At 37.6% G+C, this 21,762-nt stretch overlaps 1 protein-coding gene across 3 annotated transcripts; it reads right to left on the reverse strand.

The window, feature by feature from the left end:
* Positions 1-370: 370 nt before the first annotated feature.
* Positions 371-16,485, reverse strand: LOC123876691 (biotin--protein ligase). 3 transcript variants are annotated; one of them, XM_045922987.1, is made up of 15 exons: positions 15,979-16,485; positions 15,323-15,582; positions 13,579-13,732; positions 11,893-12,775; positions 10,699-10,894; positions 9,966-10,090; positions 8,571-8,597; positions 7,761-7,893; positions 6,992-7,168; positions 4,074-4,259; positions 3,191-3,376; positions 2,757-2,863; positions 2,465-2,565; positions 2,135-2,351; positions 371-1,418 (listed from the first exon to the last, which is right to left on the reverse strand). In XM_045922987.1, the coding sequence occupies exons 1-15, from the start codon at positions 16,112-16,114 to the stop codon at positions 1,244-1,246; spliced, it is 3,063 nt and encodes a 1,020-aa protein (XP_045778943.1). In that variant the 5' UTR covers positions 16,115-16,485; the 3' UTR covers positions 371-1,243. The 3 variants fall into 3 exon arrangements, with proteins under 3 accessions (XP_045778943.1, XP_045778942.1, XP_045778945.1); XM_045922986.1 differs by having other exon boundaries at positions 8,547-8,597; XM_045922989.1 differs by lacking the exon at positions 8,571-8,597 and having other exon boundaries at positions 15,979-16,484.
* Positions 16,486-21,762: the final 5,277 nt, after the last annotated feature.

Consider the following 21,762-nt stretch of genomic DNA (forward strand, 5'->3'; position numbering starts at 1 on the left):
ATCTACTCGTATAAAGTCGCTAGACTACGATACTACATTAACAATTTCACTGTGATCGATTTTTGATATACCTAATAGGATCTTTTTAATTTTACATCATACCATAAAATTCATAAACATTTCCTTGACCAGTTTCATTACCGGAACATAGTAACTTTTAATTAAGGTGAATGCGACGGGTCTGCCCGCGAAATTCAAATTTAATTTGGTTTTTCGCAATTTGTAAACTAATACGACAAAGTAGGCTTATGGTACTTTAATTGCGCCAATGGCAGTATCATCCTCACAGGTTTATATAAAAATCTTTACTAGAAAGGGTCCAGTTTAAGAAATTAGCTCTAGTATCGACTATAACTCACAAATTAGTCGTTTTATTAGCCTACGTTGTCGTATTAGTTTACAAATTGCGAAAACCCAAATTAAATTTGAATTTCGCGTGTCTCATGCCCCTTAAGGTCCTTATTAGTCGCGAGACGATAGCCGTCAAATGCTGAACATAGGTCTTTTATAAGGAATTACACACGCTGCGGTCTAACGCCAGCGGCTCCCTGCCACTCGTTTATTCACCTAGTAAGTAGATAGGCTCAAAAGGGCTAGACCCCAGAGCCGTAAAACCAGTTAAAAAAATTGTAAATAGATCTGCCATCGCTGTGATTTCCCGTGCGAGGTCGCCATGCCAGCACCTTGGGAGTAACAGTGAACCGTCATATACGAATTAACTTTGCTAGAGCTGACGGGCACTATAGGTATTCTTAAGCATTTTGTCAAAAAATATCTGTTAGAAATCAATCTGTCGCTCTCACCCTGAGTACATACCTACATCAGAAGCGTACGACCGATCCGGTAAAATTCTGACAGCCTGCGGGATCTATTACAATTTTTTCCGACGGTCAATTTCTGATAATATGCGGTCGGTCTCAAGGTGGTTCATCATATTATTATCAGTAATCTTATATTCCTGCGCTACGTGTATGCGCCACGTCGAGGAACCCCAACCTTTAAAGCACAACGCACACCTGTAGAATAGAATGGAGCCGGGGCATAGCGTCTTTTTAGATAACAACTCAAACTAAGCTTTGAGTTTCCTCCATGTTTTGTTTTCATTATTCCAATTTCAACTCTATGCCAAAGTGAATAAAGCCGACTTTGATTTGTTCTTCACTGCACTCCATGGGTGGCGTCAAAGCTTAGACTTAAGGCTCATACTGGACTTTAAACATTTATATAACTTCTGGTCCTTATCTTAAAGTTTAGGGGCAATAAGTCCACTCATGATGTCGAAGGTGTTTCCGTCGGGCGCGACGCGGATGTCCCCGCTGTGTGTCCGGACCAACAACCATCCAGCCGAGTCCAGCCCGCTGATGGTGCCTTGCACCGGACTGCCGCCATCACTGCTTTGGACGCGAATTTCCTCGTCGCTAAAATAATAACCACAGACCTTAACTTCGGATGAAGACATAACATGGAGTAGTTAAAACCACCAAATATTATATTAGGTTTTATTTAAATTGAATACCGCACTGCAAAACTGTGATATTACATACAATTAGTTATCAGAGTAAGTAACAAAGAACAACTATGATGTTTAGCGTACCTATATGGTTAAGTCAGTGGTAATACTTATTAAACATTTTTTCGGGATCACGAGATTTCATTTTTGTGGAATAGCAGGATTTTAAAAAAATTATCTAGAAATCTATGACCTTTGAAACAAATCTACAATATTTGAGTATTTATTGCAAATAAAGCAAATAACTTAAATATTAGGATATATTTTGTAAACAACATAAAACAACGATTATGGAATGCATTCTTAGCCAAGTACCATAAAATAAATATTTTTGATAAAGGGCAACTTTACTTCCTAGTGATTTCAGGAAGTTAGCTATCGTAGTTTACCTTGGGCTTACCTATAACTATACCCTGATTTTTTTAAAGATATTAGCCACGTTATTCATGACTAATATTCTCATTTCCCTTCCAGCTAAGAGTAAAGCTTGTGCTAGGAGTAAGTACGACAATAGTGCAACGGGTGGGGTATGAACCGGCAACTTTTCAGGATTCAGTCCGTTCCTGTAACTTTGAGCTATTGAGGCCTTATTAAGTACGGTAGTATAGATAACAGGATACTAACCTGTGTAGCCAATACTGGTAGTACTGCTCAAGGAATGCATCAACTCCGCCTTCAGTTTCCATATACTCCAAAATTCGCTCTAATTGTGAACAATATCGAGCTAGGAACTTCTCTATCGATATCGACGCTAGTGTTGTACCGTGCTTTTTGTTGTAGTCCGCTATTATATCGTTAACGCATGTCGTTGGGACGCTGTTCGAAATGTTAACACCCGTACCTAAGAAAAAAAATTACCACCATTAAAGGCCGGGCCGCATTACAGTGACACTATAATATGGTAAACTATGGAGGCTTTATAACTTTAGATAAGAAATGATGAACTATACGTACCTATATCGATAATAACATCGTCGCCCGTACAATTCGCAGTGGTGATAGTACCGCCTATTTTAGTTTCGCGTCCAAAGTAAATGTCGTTAGGCCATTTTATTCTGAAAAGATTCGAAATTACATGAGAATATTTTTTTTAATCGATAATGACGGTATGATATAAAGGGCGGTGATAGCCACCATATCACCGTCTTAACGTCAGCTTCCATTCGAGAATTTGGATTAGCCAATAAGCTATTAAAGACACCAACTTGCAGAAGTATTCAGTTGTGGAAGAGAATTCGGTACAGACCTTATATCGAGTTGGTCGTAGGCCGGGTCCGAGCGCACGGCGCGCACGGCAGCTAGGGCCGCTGCGTGCTGCACTAACGGCAAAGTCGGGGAGATTTTCCGCCACACCTGATAATAATATGTATTTTGGAAACTTGTACATGTAGGCAATACATATTATATCTAGTTTCGTACAACGTGTAACCAGAACGCTAGCAAAAACGGAGACAGATGATAGTACTGATGATTACTGATAAGATAACATAGAAAACTACGAAAAAAAAATTAAAAAATTCTGTATTTTCAAAAATTCACAATATTTTGCAAATAAAACATCTGACTGACTCTAGAGGTCAACGAACGTTTCGTAAATAAAGTCACCCGAAGTCAATGCTACGTTGTTGGCGGGGAATTGAGCCGAACATTGGTGTGTACTAGTTGATGTTCATCACCTACCTGCAGGGACATGGCGGCCTGGCCCGGGGTGGTGATCCAGTGGTTGCCACCCCGGCCCCGCGCCGCCACCTGTCGCCGCGCCACGGCGCCCACGCCGTGCGCGAGCGGGCTGCGCATCACTGCCAGCGTGGTGGACAGCACGTCCGCGTATATTACTGCGCGCCCGAGGTGGGTTGACGTTAGGTTCTGCAGAAAAATTTTCACATTCAATGATGCTTTTACTACATCGAATTCACACCCGGTACGCGGTACAAAATAAATAAAATGAAATCTTTTTATTCGAAACAGCTAGGGCTCAATTTGTTATTGAGCCTTAGTTATGGGTGTATGGCAGCCTCGTCGCGCATGCACCACTGTATCGTCAAATCATTATGGGTGTGTATTATTAGAATATACTCACATCGAAATATTTAACAGTAGAGAAATTTTCAGGACATTCGTACCAAATTAACAGGGAGGAAGGTTTCGGAGGGAGGGGGGGGGGGGGGGGGGGGTGTTGTGTGGCGGCTTCGTCCGGCATAAACCATTGTTTCGTCATAAAATATTCAACAGTGGAGAAGTATTCAAGACACTCCTACAAGGTCTTGGAGGGGTGTTTTATGGCGACCTCGTTCCGCATGCACCACTGTATATTCATGCCATTGTGGATATGTATTATAAAAAAATAAAAAAAAGATTCCGACGAATTGAGAACCTCCTCCTTTATTGTTTTTAAAGAATATTAGCCATGCTAATCATGACTACTACCCCCCTTTCCTTCCAATTAAACGTAAAGTTTGTGCCAGGAGTGGGTACGACAAAATAGTGCAACGGGTGGGGTTTGAACCGCTGACCTTTCGGAATTCAACCGTTGAGCTATCGAGGCTTAAAAATATATACTCACATCAAAATATTCAACAGTGGAGAAGTGTTCAGGACACTCGTACAAGTGGACGGGGAGGAAGGTCTCGGAGGGGGGTTGTATGGCGGCCTCGTCCCGCATGCACCATTGTATCGTCAAGCCAGCGAGCTTCTGTACGCGCCGTCCGTCCACTGCTTTGCACCACTCCTCCACTAGCGACATCTTTTGCTAAAAACAAACACCTTGCATGTTGCCAGTTTTTCCAAAAACTACCAACCGCCCGCAGCTTTGCTCGGCGAAAATATAATTATACCGTGGGAATTTTGCAAGATCCGGTCTTATTATTTGTCTATCTTTGTCTTTCTATGTCCAAGGGTTTGCGCTGGGCTTTGATGCGTCAGTCAGTGAGTCGGGACTTATCTTTTTACATATTTTGATTATAACAAAAAATTTTGGATTTCCGTCCACTCCGTTATAGTTGAGCAATTTGAGGCTTTCCAATAAGCCATTTAGGATTAATTTTACAACTTTACTATTTATTTGATTGTCATTCAAATACTCGTATGTATTTTTAGAAGAAGGTTAAAAGATCTTGCGCAAGAAACATGCTACAATATTAAAATCACAGCTTCCTAAAATAGCTTTTGTATCAATTTCAGAAACTAGCAATACTTGCAAAAGCATCACAACACAATTTTTACAATATAAGAGGTTTACACGATATATACATATGAAAATATAAAATTCCGCTTAAATAATATTAATCAGTGCCATTGTGCACAGTGAATGCAATACTAAAAACACGTTACACAAAGAGGAGGCCTGCATGCATTCTAAGCGTTTAGCATCTGTATTTGCAAGCGTAATATGGATACAATTCAGAGATTTCAAGAAAATTTCCTGTTTTTAATCATCACGATTGTACTCGCTTATGGCCCAACGACAACACTATCTCAACTACATAGTCGCTTTTCATTGCTCGCCAACTCGTTTCTAGTCTTTAATTTAACTCGTTTCTCGTTAATCGTCAGCGGTCGGACAAATGTCGATATAACGCTACCTCGTTTTAACCGAGTCTTAAGTCTGAGCAAAGTCAAAGTATGCTCTACAGATTTCAGCCTTAGAGTCAAAATCGTACTTTTAGTGGAGTGTACTCAGTTATATCGCTTGCTTATGCAAGGCTGTCTCGTTTTAACTGAAACTTAAGTCTGAGCAAAGTCAAACTGCGCTTTATAGATCTTCACCGTCAGTCTCAACTACGACGCGTACACCAATACTAGCTAAGGCTCAGCTTCATGAAATAGAACAACTATACAAGATGCGCGCGTACAAAAACGAGCTTATACGTGCAAAAAAACTACAATTTGAAACCACTTTGTAAGCATTGTTTCTAATTTCTTGAAATCTCTTTCCGCACAAGCGATACAATTAGCGAGCGTTCGCTCACCGGGCATCACACCGTCACGTGGCCCGGCCCGCCCGTCCGCATCTCCCATCCGCCCTAAACACACCCGCCCACTGTTAGTGCCACCACCACGATATTGGAACTTATGATTATGAGGACAAGGTTCATTTTAGAAACGATAAGGGGAAAAATAAAACTCAATCCATCCATAGTTGAAGACTATATGATTATGGAAATATGATAAGTAATTAGTGAACTTTAAGTTTGCAACCAATGAATGTATGAAACGTACTCTTCAATTCCCATTATACTATTATATCTTCGTGCATTATACTATTTTCTATTTGACCCATTGTTCTAGAACAATTTAAATCATAATTCTAGTGTAAAATAAACTGCAATGTTGTAGCGTGTAGCAACATCAGTGCATGACGATTTATCGACCACTCGAGGAGCGTCTAAAGTATCAGTGCGTCAAATAGTGTGTACGTCTTTATATAATATCCAATCGTCTTAGCGGGTTCAGTAAAATAAGAGTTACGCGTGACGACAATCATCTCTGATTGGCTGACACTTTTTTGCTATTGGTAAAATGCATTGCTTCAGCAAAAATAACCACAACAGTTGAAATTGTAGTAATGTAAATAAACACAATTTTCGTAATTCAGCTCGCTTATTGCGCCGTGTTAGCAATTTAACTATTTGCAGTTTTGTAAACACTACTTTTAAAGCAATACAGGATTAAAAAGGCGTGTACCAATCATCATCGCCATGATCGACCATTGCCGGTCCATTACTGAGCACGGATCTTTTTTCAGAATGTTTTAATGGTATAGGCCATAGTCTGCCACGCTGGCCCAGTGCAGATTGGCAGACTAATATTCAATAGAAAATAGTATTATGGAATGGATGTAAATAACGGCTTAGGTTTTGAATGGTTTACGTACAAAAGTGGGTTTTATACTCATACAAATACAATTTCAGTGCTTTTTCTCGTAATACCAGATGACGGTGTTTTCTAGAAGCGCCTAACAGAGGAGTTTCATAATATTCAATATTACTTCTATATTGTACGCATGACAACTATTTTTATTAGTTTTTACCTTAATTTATTATGACGTTGCATTTTAATATTGTTCAATAAAATACCTATTAAACATATCCTTGTATGGTACTAGTTGTGTGTTGTCAAACAAAAATCGTATAGGTATTTAGCGAATATGAATTAAGTTATTAGTAAACTTTCATAATGTAGTTTTGGCACTAACGAAGTGAAAAATATAACAATAAATAAACAATATAATAATAAATAATAATATAATATAAATATAACTATATCAATACGTTAGTCCAAGCCTATGATATATCATGGCTAGAAAATAATGCATATTTAATATTAAATAAGTAAGTTATATATGCGGGCATAACCTCGATTATATTTTTATCTATCCACTATCGATATTAAAACACAAACGTCATAATTCAGCAATAGCTACCATGACACAAAAATGGCGATGCGAAATGATTAAGTATCAAATATTGCATTTTCTCTTACCACGTGGTTTCCAAGGAAGTAACCCCTGGTGTATTCTAACTGGGTGATTTCTCGGGTGTCTTTGACGTGGAGGCCTAGAATATCACCTAGGATTTTGTGTAGGATCTCCAGTCTGGCTTCGTTGCTTCTGATCCCTTCTTCGCCGAGATAGTCGCAAGGATCGGCTTCTAGATGTATCTAGAAAATTGTTTTATATTACAATGTCAAGGCCATGTTTTCAAATCAGGAAAAATTACTGGAGCTTGGGAGCTTTTGATAGTATTTAAAATTCAGTTTTAGGACATTGAAATAAGGTTTATTTTCTTTATGGTAAGGATGATCAAGTATGCTGCCAATACACTCAGGCTGAGATCTATAGAGTGCACTTTGACTTTGCTCAGACTTAAGACATTGTTAAAACGAGACAGCGTTATACAGCTGGCATATATCGGTCTCGTCTTATCTGAAACTTAAGTTTAAAAGACAAAGTAAAAGTGCGGTCTATAGATTTTAACCTCAGTGTGAAATATTAAGAGCAGCCAATTGGCTGCTATTTTGGGCTCGAGCAGTCGATGAGCTAGCTCTGTTTGTGTGCTTTTTCGAGTGGCAGCATACTTGATAATGATTGCATCACTTACCACCAGGTGAGATTGCAGCCAAGGACTAACTTGAATAAAAAAAACTTCTGCCACCACAACCTCCGAACCGGTCTATCTGACAAGACTAGTAAAGTACGGGTAAGTCGTAGGTATGAAGTTAGTAGAATAATAGTAATATGATAAGCTTATACCTGTGAGAATATGGCAACACCATTGTTTGTTAGGTCAGTAGCCTGCAGCAGGGACGGAGTGCGCCACGTCTCTTCCGAGGCCAACACCTGGATATCGAGCTCATGACCAGGATGCCCAGTATATTTCGAAGGCCTAGTAAACCATATACATTCATATTAGGGCTACATTAGTTAGTTTTTCTTGACAAATCATTGTGATTGTGAGAGACAATAGTTTTACTCAAGGCAAGCAATCATACAAAATGTTATTTAAATCGTGTTTAAAGGAACAAATTAACTCAAAAATTTATTTCTTCATCCTACTAGATCTAGAACTATTAAACTCAAAATAGAATGTATGCATTTCTAGATTCTTAGTATCAATAATTGTATATTTCGATAAAATAAAATAATTTCGAATAAAATTTCTGTCAAAAAAAGTAAGTATTGATTATTGTAAAAAAGAAAATAGATTTGCACATGCCAATAACTGAGCGATACTACACTTCAAAACTAGCTATTTAGTAATTAGTAAAGTAGCCACTTATTATATAATTATCTAAGTAAAAGCGACATAAATCAATATTAACATCTATGTTCTATATAAAATTATACACATACCAACCATACAGCAACGATACAAGATTCAACTATCAAACATCCACCCTTGATAATTTTATGAGTGAAAGAAGATGAATAAAGAAGAGAATAATATGAAATCTGGCAAACTGCACTAAACATCGAGAACGTAAACAAAACGCGTTATAGCGGCATTTAAGGCAAAATAATAAGCCAGTGCCTGCTTACTCGGAATAGGGTGTAAATGCGTACCAACACATATTAGCGTCCTGACTGGCTCTGGAAAACCAATCAATGTATTACTTTTCTAATTACAATTTGGCTGATACAATAAAACTGTATAGAAATATGTTTAAAGAAGGCACGCAGCATGGCTGTAGACTAAAAGATCTAAGTAGTATGGAGTAAGAGAGTCTGTACAGGATTCCTTTGCATAGGTTCGGTAGCGTAGAGTGAACTCAGGCCAAACTTACGAGCTGATGTCTGTCGCGTACTGTGGTCGCGTACTATTTGTACTAGCCGAGGCGAGTTTCTTGCTGGTTCTTCTCGGTAGGAACGGCATTCCGAACCAGTGGTAAATTTCAAAATTCAGAAGCAATTGTAAAAGTTTATTTGAATAAAAATATATTGCATTCTATTCTACTCTACGAGGCTGACAGCACACAATAGTATGGTATTTTATAGTAAAGTAGAATAATTATAGCATACAATGTATAAAAGTATACGCGACTGACATCATCATAAGAATTCAGGCCATGGGCGCAGTTTGACTGAAGTGGAACCTCAGAGTGGAGAGCTCGACTCGGATTATTGAGAAATTGGATATTGCCCACGAAGTTTGCGTGGATTTAGGTTTTTTACGGATCCCGCAGGAACTCTTTATTTTCCGGGATAGAAAATAGACTATGTCCATCTCCAGGTTGTATGCTAACTCTGTACCAATTAGATGATCCCCGCAAGTACATCCACATGGATTAAGATTTCATAAATCCTGTGTTAACTCTGTGATTTTTCGGGACCAAAAATAGTTTATGTCCTTGTTCGGGATGTAAGCTAAGTATCTCTAGACACAGAGTAAGTATCACTACAAACAGACACACTTTTTTTCACACAGACGCATTTATGACATAGTGTGGATATTATGGAGTATAGATGAAAGAATGGATAATGGATATGGATAATGGATGACTTGATGTTATCACGTCATTTTTCAGAAACCCAATTGTTCTACATATTTCTGTATGTTTGGTCTTCGTTCCAGAGAAAACGTATCTAACGCATATTCCACATATCGCAGATGCTAACTTTAAACGGACTATTACGTGAACTTAAGTTACGTGAATAGTCCATAACTTATGATACAGTATTCTGAACTTTTTGTGCACATGTCAACATCTTGTTAACACCAACCTTTTAAGATAAGCAGTGCATCGCTAATTGAGTGTGAATTAACATATAGGTACCTAAAACCACACAGTTATGTAAACGCGCAAAACCCTTGACACATAAATTACAAAGAAAAACTATTTTAATAGGTAAAGCACACTCAATGTTTTTAGAAGTTACTCTAAATAGAAAATTCCACATTTATCTAACAGTTAAAACATATAAATGGGATACCTATTGACATAAATATTATGTACTTACTGTCTATCACTTTCTGTTGAAAACTGTTTCTTAGCAGGCGATGCTTGGTAGCAGAATATATGGTGTTTCATCTTAACTGACTTCCACTTGTCATAGGAAAATTGCACTACTTCGTTTTCTCTAATCTGTAACGTTAAAATTTCGCATATGATTAATATACTTTTTATTGTGAATATTCTAAGATTGTGAAGTAGATTAACGAATGAGGTTTTTTTTTGCAGCTGTGTTGTAATAATTTAATTTGTAGGTATTATAGCCTAAATTTTGTATTACCGAATGTTAAATTGGTTTTGTCGGGTTGGGAGCCTTTCTAACGGAAACACATATATACACGATTATATTCCTAACACAGCGAACAATCTTCCACTCAGCCAATAACGAATATTTGTATCAAATGATTTATGATTTAATAAAATTGAACCATCATTGTCTGTCATTATGTTGACATCGGATGTACCTACGGCACACGGTAGGCCTCAGAATTCGAGTAGCAATTTTGCGAAACTATTGCATCAAAAACCTATCGCACTTATGACCTTTCTCTACACACACCATAAACGCATGTGCATAATCATGCCAAGCGAATATGATCATTGAGGTGTTAAACGACTTATGGCCTTTGACTGGACCTAATCGATATACTTCGAGACTCGAGTGATCAGAGGAGGTGCTTAAAGTCCAGGATGTAGGAGGATGCGTGAAACACGAGAGGGTTATAATGTTTGACACGTACCTCAGCAGTCTTGTAGTGCGGCAACACGGTGTGAAGCAGGTCGGTGCAGAGCCCCAGCAGCCGGCCGCCGTCCAGCAGGTGCGCCAGCAGCAGCGGCGCCGCGCGCCCCGCGCAGCCCGCCACCGCCACCAGCGCCGCACGCCCACGCCACGCGCCCGCGCACAGCGTCTCCGGCGTTACACTGTACACTGTGTACCTGGAACGTTAAAAACCGATTCACACCAAGCACGTACACGTGACACTTGCTTGTGACACGCGTGAATCCATAGACATAACTGCACTAATTACGCCTACGCAAACGTTCACGCCACGCAAGCGGTATGCCATGTCTCATACAGTTCCATACATTACAACGCAATGGTACGCGCTATGTCTACGCTTACGCGACGCATACGCGGCCTGTGTGGCCGGCGCTTAAGCGTTGCAACTTGCAACTTATAATAGCGAAAAAATAAACACAGACCTTTCTATATGTATGGTTGGCCTCAGAATTCAAGAAGCAATTCCGCGAAACTATTTCATCAAAAATCTGTCGCATTTATGACCTTTTTCTATAAACATGCCAAACACACCTAACGCATGTACATAATCGTACCACGCGAATATGATCATTAAGGTGCTAAACGACTTACGGCCTTTCACTGTACACGCGTAGCTTTACAAGTAAATTAGAGCCCTTGCCTAGAAGCTGAGTTCTAGGCAAGAGCTTACCGTTAGCAAATACACCGTCATCATTATCATCACTGATACCCTATCAACAACAAACAAACAAATCAACTCTTAAGTTTGTTGAAGGAGTAGCCATTAATTGATCAAAACTAAGTTTGTTAATGCAATAATCGCAATCGTTTCGACTGTTGGCTGTTGGCCTAAATACACAACAAATTATGTGCAATAAATACAGCCAAAACAATGATTGCAAAGTTCGTAAATTTGATAATCTTGAGAAAATGATTTTAAAACAGTACATTATAAGGTTTGCTTTGATGTAAATAATATCAAACTCTAAATGTATATCCCTAAGAATTTCTATCTATTTTCGAGGTCCATAAAGTCAAATTCTGACGAAACCCTAGTCCCTACCCAATACCCGATAAAACCCATAGCTAAAGGTACCACAATTTGTAAGTATTGCATAAATACAGCTACAATTAATTATCATGTCTACTCATTAGGACACACCTTTACACTTACCTATCACAGTCTAATACTTTTCTCAAAGATGCTTCTAGATTGTCTCTAGCCACTATACTATCTGAATAGATTAATACATTTGGTGATTTAGTATTCACTAATGGACGGGAACTTTTTGTGGACTTTGGCGTCATTTGAGAAGGCGAGCTTTTCGGCGTTTCCTCTTTGATTTGTGTTGTCACTTCCATTTGACTCTGAGGTCTCTTCGGAGCGGTCGTGCTGACTACCCTTTTATGAGTCGTTATCGATTTTATTTGACTTGAAATATTGAGCAATGAAGAAGAGAGTTGACTCGTTCCCTTTTTCAAATCTAATTTGAGACTAGACTTCTTTGGTGTTATGTTGTGTTGGATTTCGACAGTAACATTTTCAACCACTAATTCTTCACCCTCAGGAACTGTAAGTTTTCTTTCTGGCGATTTACCTAGAACTTTTTCAGGTGACTTCCCAAGTTTCTTTTCCGGGGATTTACGTATTGTACTTGTACTTTCTGTAATGGTTTGTGTTATTTTGACTGGGGACTGTTTTGAGAATTTTACCTCGATCTGTGATACTGGTTCGGAACTTTCTGGTTCTTTCTGTTTTGGTGGCTCATCTTGATCATCTGAGAGGGATTTGGTTGTGATCGTACTAACATCCGTGAGGGTAACATTTCTTCTACCTACAGATGTTGTGTCAATTTGGTCACTTCCGCCATTCATTTCTACGCCATTTCTCCTATCAGATTTGATATCAACAACTTTGGATAATTTTCTTAAGAGAGCCGCGTGGACTGGCCATTGGAACTGTTCATGAGATTGCTTTAAGCTGGCTTGTATTTCACTACGAAGACCTCTCATTGATAGATCTGTTGCTTTATTTGGTTCTCCAGATATTTGAACAGCTAAAACGTTAAAAAAAATTAACTGCTTGCTTTATCTATACATACTTTTATAACAAATAATAATTATTATTAGGTCATATTGTTGCACTAATTGTAATAGAGCTATATTGCTGCATAGTTGTATGTTATTTTTATATTTAATACCAGTTGTATAATAGCTGATTATTATTAGGTATTGAATTTTTAATCAAAGTACATAAACAATCATATGGAATTTGTTAGTACTGGACATGTGCCAGGCTTGATACAATCTTGTTTGAATAATTAAAGCTACATGTTACACATGATATTATATTATGCACCTACCTACCTAACATATTACGAGTATAAGCAGCTTTATCGGGCCGATAATTAAAAACAAAATAGCACCTAATTCAAAACTTGCTAATACATTTCTAGAGCAAACATATTCTGGAGAATGTGCCCAAAAACTTTTTGACCTGGTGCCTTCTTCACCTTTCGACCATCGTACCATAATGCATCGTCAAGATCTGCATCCGTACCTACATAGTTAAAATTCCACGGACACGTACGAAGCGATTTGCTTCCTCGTTTCTAATCCGAACCGATAGGATATTAAAACGCACTTTAGGCATCATTTTTCCCCTCCACTTTTAATATGGGGTTTAAGTCAAAAGTGAATCACAGGGTAGGGTATCTTCTAGACAAGCGCACTCCATCTTAGGCTGCATCATCCCCATTGCCAGCAGGTCTGATTGCAGCCAAGCGCTAGTCTATAAATAAATAAAAAAAGTTTAAATAACTCTCATTGATTAATTATTATTTAAAGTAACGATACATACTTTGTATTCTAACAACTGGTAATTTGTGATCTATAATAAACTCTCCTCCAACAAAATGGAAGCCAACAACACTTAGGTTTTCAATATTTGTCTTCAACACTATCGCCAGATGTGATCCTGCTTTCCAGGCTACAGGCTGGCCCATAGATTCCAGCTAGAACAATAATACATTTTCAAAAAGGTTCATTGTAGGTTACATTACTTTACAGCATCTTTTCAACTTTTGAAAAAAAAAACTTCTTTGGACTATCCCTTAATATTATAAAATGTGATAGTGTCACTGTTTACTTTTACAATAGTACAGTATAGGTGTTAGTGATAATAAAATTATTGTAATACAAAGTCTCTCCACTCTAGATTTTTATATAATGAAAGAATATAATATATACTTAAAAAAGTCGTCGAAAATCAAAAATAGGACATCACTATACCAAAATATAATTCAAAAGGCAACTGAAAATCTGTGGATAGGTGCTTTGGTTACCTGCCCTACGCCAGGGTCGATTGTTAGTTCAATAATAAAGAGCAGTAGATAATCACTATCCATATTATAAATGCGAAAGTGTACTTGTTTATTGGTTTGGGCTTCAATTTTTGAATGGATAAAGTTAGACCTGGAGTGTTACATATAGGCTACTTTCCATCCTGGAAAATCAAAAAGCTCTCACCGTATTTTAAAATCCACATGGACAAAGTCATGGCAATCAGGTACTCAATAATAAATAGCAGTCATACTCAGATGTTGCACTTGCAATTATTCATTTAACATTACATAATCAGTGATAAAAATAAACCCACTGATTGAATGAAGTCCACTCCATGACAAGATTTATATAATTAAATAGATTGTACTTATTAGAGAGTAGAATACCTAATACCTTGGTTTTATTTTTAAACTGTAATACATACAAGATAAAATGAAAAATGCAATATTTACTTTAAACTCTGCAAAAATAATTTACTTATTTCACCCATTAGCTACATTTATCTTGTAGTGATAAGGGTCACTAAGCAAGAATTGAAAAATTAAAAAATTATAATTGCCAAATCTAATCAAGAGCTAAAAATTGTTTATCTCAAGATGAGGGTTCAGCAGTTAGCAGTCAATTGTAGGTACTAGCGAAACTTTTTGTCTATCAAAAAAAAAACAAGCCTAGCAAAATTGCTCTAAGTAGGTATGTGTCATATTGAAATGTTAGGAGTATTGTCATATCAGTGTGGATAGGACTCCATATGCTCAGATTTTCCCCACTGTCCCCCCATCGTGTGTGAGTGTGATGTTGAAGTGGAATTATGGCAATGTGCACCTATAATAATGTCACAGAGCCAAAGCAAACTCTTTACTCAGATTTCGTGAGGTGGGGATTGGAACAAATTTCCAGTTTCCAGTTTCCGCACACCCAGCTAAAAAAAAGTTTTTAGCAGTAGTCGATATTTATACCAGCAGTGAATTGAAGCGAATTTCTAAAATTTAACACAGCATATTGACCTATATCTCCACATCTAAAGCTCCAGTTTCAGCCAAGAAATAAAATGAAATAAAAATCACACGAATTCCCGAGAATCTTGCATCTGAGCAAAAAGTTTGTGTTTTACATAGTGAAGATGGAAGTCAATATGCTGAGTTAAATTTTAGAAATTCGCACTGATTTGCTGCCCCTAAATCAACCCTAAATAATTTGAAATCAACAACATAATTAATTACTTGTATTTTAATTCAATAAGAAAGATCAATTTTCCTTACTGTAACTATATCATGATAGGAGCTTTCTTCATGAGGGTCCATTTCACATTCAAACAACACTTCAACATTGAGATCAGATTCCACTGTTGAGTCTCCAGATCCCAATGGCAGGCCTCCAGCACAGGACACCCAGTCAGTGACTTCTATACATTGAGTGGGCTTCATACTGCATATCCTAGATGCATTGGTGTAGTCGAGGAGGTCACACAAGTATGCATTCTTTGGATTTATACATAACTTTGAACTGAGTGTAGGGGTTTCTGAAAAGTGCAAATCTTGTCACCCTATAATGCTCTAGTTTCTGTAATACTACATTCCTCTTTAAATAAATGCATCAATCATTTTATTTAAATGCTATTTTTAACATAAAATGAGAATATTATTTTCATTTTCTTACAAGGAAGCCTAATGGTATAAGGAAGAATACTGAATTATATAATAATTCTACCCAGCTACTAATATTATACCTTGACTCTAGGAGTAAACAAATAAGTATTAATGAAACAAAAATTTATGTTAGGTACCTAAAATTTTATTTACTTAAGTTAGTAAGTAATAAGGTGAGATAAAATCTAAACACAACAGAACACTAAAGGGTAGACTAAGGCCTGAGGAGTTGCATTTAGTTTGGACTAAGAATATGAAAAATTTCTTACCTGCAGCATTTTCAGGTACTTTACAAAAGGCGACACTCGTATTACCACTTAGAAATTCCAACAAACGAGCTCTAAATGAGCGAATACGCCAGGTCTTTATGAAAGTCATTGCGATGTAAATCGGCGTGAAAAGCATAATTACTGTTTGACTTCACCCTGGCGTCCACTAAGCAAAACTCCTTCTCATTGTAACAAGTTTGTTCAATATTAAATCCAATAAAATCCAAGCTCACTTGCTATTCGAGTATTGATTCCAAAGTACATACTATCTGCACATGATATAATCCAATAATGTATGGTATAAAAGAAAATGGAATTACCAGCTAATAATATAATATCTATGCACTTAAATTCGATTATAAACACGTTTATATCTATGTTGATTTTCACAAGAAAAAATAAATTAGAAAATCAAAATCGGCGATAATTTCGCACTCTCCCAATCGCGAGAGCTTCCAAAATGAAATGTCAAAGTCAAGTCAACGTCAAAATGACATAACTTCTCAAAATCTCAAACGGAGTGACAGTGATAAGAACCTACGTTCCATTTTACGTTAATAACTTTATATCTAATCTGAGGTTCAATTTCTCTGTTTTGTAATACACACCACATTCATTTCAAAACAATCTCATAATTATTTTGATGAGGTTCAAACTTTAGTCAGCTTGTATTCACCCAGTTCTAACTCGATAGCGCAATCACCCAATTTTATTTCTCATCCAGCCATGCCATATCCCGTTACATAGACGGTCCTTCGAACCGGATAGCTGCTGCACGTACTGCTCTCGATGATGCTAAGTTGTACAATAATTTGTTTCTTGGCATTATCTGTATGGTTTCTCACCTTCTCATTACGAAAGTTAAAACCATAGAGTAGAATGTATAATTAGTGCGTTTCATCGTATAGTACCTATGGCGTTAAGTTGGCTCCCCTGTCTGTTGGGTGGTCATTGGCATGAGAAGACGCAGATTTTGTTTTTTAAATTTGATTTTCATTTCATTCATTCAGGAAAATCAAATGAAAATAAACGAAATCTGCGTCTTCTTATGCAAATATGGTGCCAATGACTTGGACAGACAGGGGAGCCAACATAACGCCATAGGTACTGTTCGATGAAACGCACTATAGTTTGAAACTCAATTATATACAAGTTCGGTCATCTGAGGCTCGATGCGTGCAAAGACTACAATATGGATGCGTGTTACAAAACATACAAAAATAGACCCGGTAGCCCAGAGCCTACCGCCTAAATAACTACGGGTATCCTGAACCTGTGTCCTGTAGAGTAGGTAGATTTACCATATTCATCTTCAACTTTTGTAATGCGTAGGTAGTTCAGGGGCTCGATTCCTGTAAAAAGAAAGCTAATGTAACGCCACGCCGCCTCAGCCAATCGCAACGCGCCAACGCCAACCAGACTATCCGAGTCAAGCCAAGCTGGCCAATCACCGCCTGTTACAGCCGATAACCGCCAAGACGGCCAATCATAGCCTACTGCCGCCATGACAGCCAATCAACGCCAGCGCCATTGACAGCCGAACGCAACTCCGCCACCACTGCCGAATGCCTTCGGTGGGGATAACGCCATATAAAGCTATGCGAGCTCACTTTTAGGATTATTGTTCTATCGTACGCATTGTAAGCTGAAACTATGTCCATTTGTGTAAACAAGTGTAAATTATATAAATAGTAACAAAGTAACAATAGTAATAAAGCAATGAGTGATTTGTATTAGTGTGTTTAGTGAAGTGACATAATAAATTTGGGCGATTATACTGATTTGCTCTTTTTATTTAAACCCACTGTTTCATCTCAGAAGTGGGATTAATAAAGAAAGTTATGATGCATAATCGCGCCAATTAACGAGTCGGCAAAGACATGCCATCTACTTTGTTCATCCGCAAGGATGAAACGAATCATCGTGTAAAAATAAAGCGACAATGAAGATCGTCCACTTCTGGGGCCCGGAAGGTCCTTAGAAGAGTTTTGAACCGGAGGTACATTCATCTGCAGCGTGCATGGTTTCTACGCCCGATGGCAACCTACCCTCAACTTCTACGCGTAATAACTGAGGTATGATCCATCCATTATTCCATTTCTAATCCCGTTTTTAATGATATTGATGCATAGTGTAATGAGGTTGATCGTGTTTGTAACCTCTACTGATGAGATGACCGTGAAAGGTTAATATTGCTAACACCCTGTTTGAGGTTATGAAATTAGTATTACAGCACGCGGGTTATGATAGGTGGTCATTATACGCTCGCGGATAGTGAATGGTTTGAGTGATAGCTGAAGATAAATATAACTATAATTTGTGGCATATCTGACCGTCAAATAAAGGTTTAGGTTTAAAGATGTTTAATTCTCATAAAAACAAAAAAGTCATTTACATAAGAACTTAATTCTAAGAAAATAAAGTTTACAATATTCGCCATTTAATTAAGTACTCATTCAGCGCATTTGTTGAAGTAATTCGCATTACTCATAGTGTGAGCAGCTAATTCAGTTTTAAATGGATTGAATGAGTGTACATTTTTTTATGTGTGCAGGTATTTTGATGTACAGTTTAGCTCCTTCATAGGTAAGGGTTTTTCTGCCATAAATTGTTCTAGTTTTGGGTAAGGCAAGGTAACTAGCTCGACGAGTTTTAGTTTTAATTTTTGTAAATGTGATATTTGTGTGTATTGTTTTATTTATAGTTTTCCTAACAAAAATACACGTGTTGTATATATATAACTGATGAAATAATGGCGGTGAATACTAATGCTAAAATTGCAACCGATTGATTTAGTCAACTTTTTATCGAATCAGGTAAAAACCCGTTCAACCATCCACTTTTCACGTTGCATCTCGCCGAGATACCCGCAATTTGAATTCGCAGTTTAATTCTAGAAAACGTACTTAGTGGGTTAGTAGTAGTGCTTTCCAGTATGTGGAAATTATGACCAAGTGCTACCGGTACGAAAAAGTTAACAAGTAATTCAATAAGTTAAATAATAAAAAATAAAAACTCCCGACTGCAGTTTGCGCTGCATATTTTTCGGCTCTTACATTAAATCGTATAAAATCCACCACATTGATTGTTTAAAGAATTTTATATATCCATTGACACACACGCCATCAAGACGAATGACGTATCATTTATCAAAATCGGTTAAAATTGTTGAGTGGTTATGAACTGACACAAATACATACTGATCAGGAATTAATTTAAAAAAAAAAAGATCTAGTATATCGGATGGTAACAATAGTTCTCAGACTACCCGCAAATTTCAACCAGAAGTTTTCAAGAAACAAGCTTTGACGCTATTAGTGTTTTTATTTGCACAAGGCTCAGTTATAGTATAAGGTTCTATAAACCTTTAAGGTTATTTTTTTCGCGTCGTCGGTGATATTCCCGCTGCAGTCATACAGACAACACGGGGTACGTGTGGGGTACCTGTAAATTATTTTTAAGGGTACAATAATATCATTTACGTCAGAATCGGTTGATGAACACTTTCAGTGTGCTCAAATCCAGTTTTGCATAATTATAGCATGGCGATCGCAATTTGAATGTAAAATCGAATTGTTTTATGATGTTCACTTTTGAGTTTCTTGTGAAATTGATTTTCATGTGGTTATATGATTGTTATGTAATATGAATATAGATCTTCATAATTGGGGCAGACGTACTTTATGAATCGACTGGGAGCTACTTGTAGTCAAACAATAATATTGTGTTTATCTTTCTTTTCTCGGAATTTTTGGTGAGTTCGTGAAGTGCAAACGTCATCGCCTACGATGGTCACCACTGATGCTTTGCTGTGTGCTGTGTGCCTGATGCCGAGCGCGTCACTGCGAGGCACCACATCGCGGCGCGCTAACGATGCAGGGTTGCGGCCAATGGGTATCTATAAGCCGCCGCATTGTTGCCTATTTGGGGTGACATAAGCGCTGTTAAGCGTTTATGCTGTATGGTATGACTGTTCTTTTATTTTTACTAAAAGTTAGTGTTTATGAAGTCTGTACGTGTTGTAACTTGTAGTTTAAATCACATTCTTTGAATGATTGAGAGCATAGTAAGTAGATCTTACTCACGGCTTTGGAACTGTCTCGTATAATATACAAGCCAGTGGCACAGCGTATAAAAGAGTAAATACAAATAGGTAGTGTAATGTAGGCAGAATTGGGCACTTGGAGGAAACGTAATAATAACTATTACCAGTTAGATATCCTTATGATTTTGATAATGCTTTTGTCATTTTAGAAAAAAAGTAGTGCTTGTAGGCAGCATGTATGTTACGTACTTTTGCCAACTTTCAATCGAGTCAATTTCATCATTCTACCTTAAGATTGTCGGTCCAATCATAATGTAAGTAGAAAGTTCAAGTGGCACTTTTAATTATAACCATGATATAGCTTTGTGCCGTTCATTGTTAGTCAGGTGGACCGGACGTACCGTAAGAATTTTCACTAAGCCGACTAGACTGACGTTTTACATAATATCTTGAGTTCAGTTGGTGTTAGTATGCCTGCCTGGTTATGTAGCTTACATAGTAGGGAATAGAAAACTGTTATTTGACTGATGATCCTGTATTACCTAAATTCAATCGTGAACTGTTTTCGGAATTACATAGATGCCGAAGTGAAGACAAGTGCCAAGTCTTACTTTCTGCAGCCAAGTCTTACTTTCTGCAGCCAAGTCTTACTTTCTGCAGCCAAGTCTTACTTTCTGCAGCCAAGTCTTACTTTCTGCAGCCAAGTCTTACTTTCTGCAGCCAAGTCTTACTTTCTGCAGCCAGGTCTTACTTTCTGCAGCCAGGTCTTACTTTCTGCAGCCAGGTCTTACTTTCTGCAGCCAAGTCTTACTTTCTGCAGCCAAGTCTTACTTTCTGCAGCCAAGTCTTACTTTCTGCAGCCAGGTCTTACTTTCTGCAGCCAGGTCTTACTTTCTGTAGCCAAGTTTTACTTTCAATAGCCAAGTTTTACTTTCAATAGCCAAGTTTTACTTTCAATAGCCAAGTTTTACTTTCGGTAGCCAATTTTTACTTTCGAAAGCCAAGTTTTACTTTCGATAGGAGTACTTTCATCTCGTTGCTCGTTGAGAGATCTCCCTGCAAGGATTTAAGTGAGATTCCTTTTCAAGTCAGAATAATAGCATTCACAGCTTCACGAGAAGCTATTTACAAGCTATTTTCCTTTCTACAAGCCAGTCTGTTGACGGTTTTTCTTTCAAAAATGTCTCTAAAGTAAAACGTGGAAAAATAGTACAACTGAAAACGATAATAATTTATAAATTAAATAATGTTCTTTTGTTTACGTCTTGGTTTTAAAGTAGATAAGATTGCAGTTTAGATCACAGACCAATGGCATTGGATTAGAATTTTGTAGATTTCATACTGACCACATTTTGTAAAACCATTTTGTAAGACAGCGAAAGGATATCGCTCATCAGTAGTGTAGGTACAATTTGATTATTACAGATGCTTTTGCAAAATTTGTAATTAGCCGAAAACGATCAGTTTCGTAGAATATTATACATAATTTGCCTTATTTGGACATCCTAGTAAACTTATAAAGTGAGCATAAGAATGCTTTTACTAGTAGACATTTTAGAGTTTCCGAGTGTCGACTGATTAATAGTTAGGTATGTTTTGACCTCCATGATACTACCACGAGCCAAGTGCCTAGTCAAGCCAAGCCAAGCACTAACCAGACCATGTTAAACGCGTTGTGCCACAGGTCCTAGCGAAACTGCGAATAAAATGATTGGACAAACTGTTAACTGATATTATTT

The sequence above is a fragment of the Maniola jurtina genome, chromosome 22, assembly GCF_905333055.1.
Source record: "Maniola jurtina chromosome 22, ilManJurt1.1, whole genome shotgun sequence".
NCBI classification, from domain to species: domain Eukaryota; kingdom Metazoa; phylum Arthropoda; class Insecta; order Lepidoptera; family Nymphalidae; genus Maniola; species Maniola jurtina.